The 896-nt window shown below is 54.2% G+C and overlaps 1 protein-coding gene across 1 annotated transcript in view; it reads left to right on the forward strand.

Annotated features, from left to right (window-relative positions):
• PTSG_10108 (Megf11) overlaps positions 1-896 on the forward strand; it is a 28,747-nt gene that overhangs the window by 1,958 nt on the left and 25,893 nt on the right. Inside the window, exon 3 of the mRNA XM_004988962.1 lies at positions 249-472. Within this exon, the coding sequence (XP_004989019.1) occupies positions 249-472 (224 nt within the window). The remainder of the gene's footprint in view (positions 1-248; positions 473-896) is intronic.

Raw genomic sequence — 896 nt, forward strand, 5'->3', positions numbered from 1 at the left:
TGTTGGTAGAGAGGGAGAAGAGAGGGAGTACCGATGATACCGGGCTTGCCCTGTGTGAATGTGGACGTTGTACGCACACACACACATACCACACATCACACATCACACACACACACACACACATCACGCACACGCACGCACACATCACGCACGTCACACACACACACACATCACGCACACACACACACACACACACACACACTCACACACTCACGCACACACACACACACAATCGTCACGCACATCAGGCGGGTGCACACCGAAGCAGCTGCGCTTCGCGCTGGACACGTCCCGCTCGTCGCCGTGCGCCGACAGCCCGTGCGAGAACGGGGGCACGTGCGTCCCTGGTGAGGGCGGATACACGTGTCTCTGCTCGGGCCCGTGGGAGGGCAACGACTGCTCCATTGAGTGTGAGGACGGGCTGTGTAAGGATCTCCCGTGCACGTGTGAACACGGCGGCGTCTGCAGCGAGGTGAAGGGCCTGGCTTGCACACGCGTGTGTACGTGTGCGAGCGTGTGTGTGGGCGTGTGAGCGTGTGTGTGTATGTGTGTGTATGTGTGTGTATGTGTGTGTATGTGTGTGTATGTGTGTGTATGTGTGTGTATGTGTGTGTATGTGTGTGTATGTGTGTGTATGTGTGTGTGTATGCGTGTGTGTTTATGGGTAATGTTATGCAATGTTTACGTTGTTCCCAGCAGTCACCCTGTCCGTGTAAGTCCGTGTAAGTCCGTACTCGTACCAACACCCTCAAACAAAACCATTTACAGGCAGACAGACGCATACATACACACACACAAACACACACACACACACATACACGCATACATACACATCTCTCTCTTCTTCTGTTGCTCAACCATCACCTCACCATCCCTCCACCATGTCTATCCCACCA

Source organism: Salpingoeca rosetta, assembly GCF_000188695.1.
Source record: "Salpingoeca rosetta unplaced genomic scaffold supercont1.32, whole genome shotgun sequence".
NCBI classification, from domain to species: domain Eukaryota; class Choanoflagellata; order Craspedida; family Salpingoecidae; genus Salpingoeca; species Salpingoeca rosetta.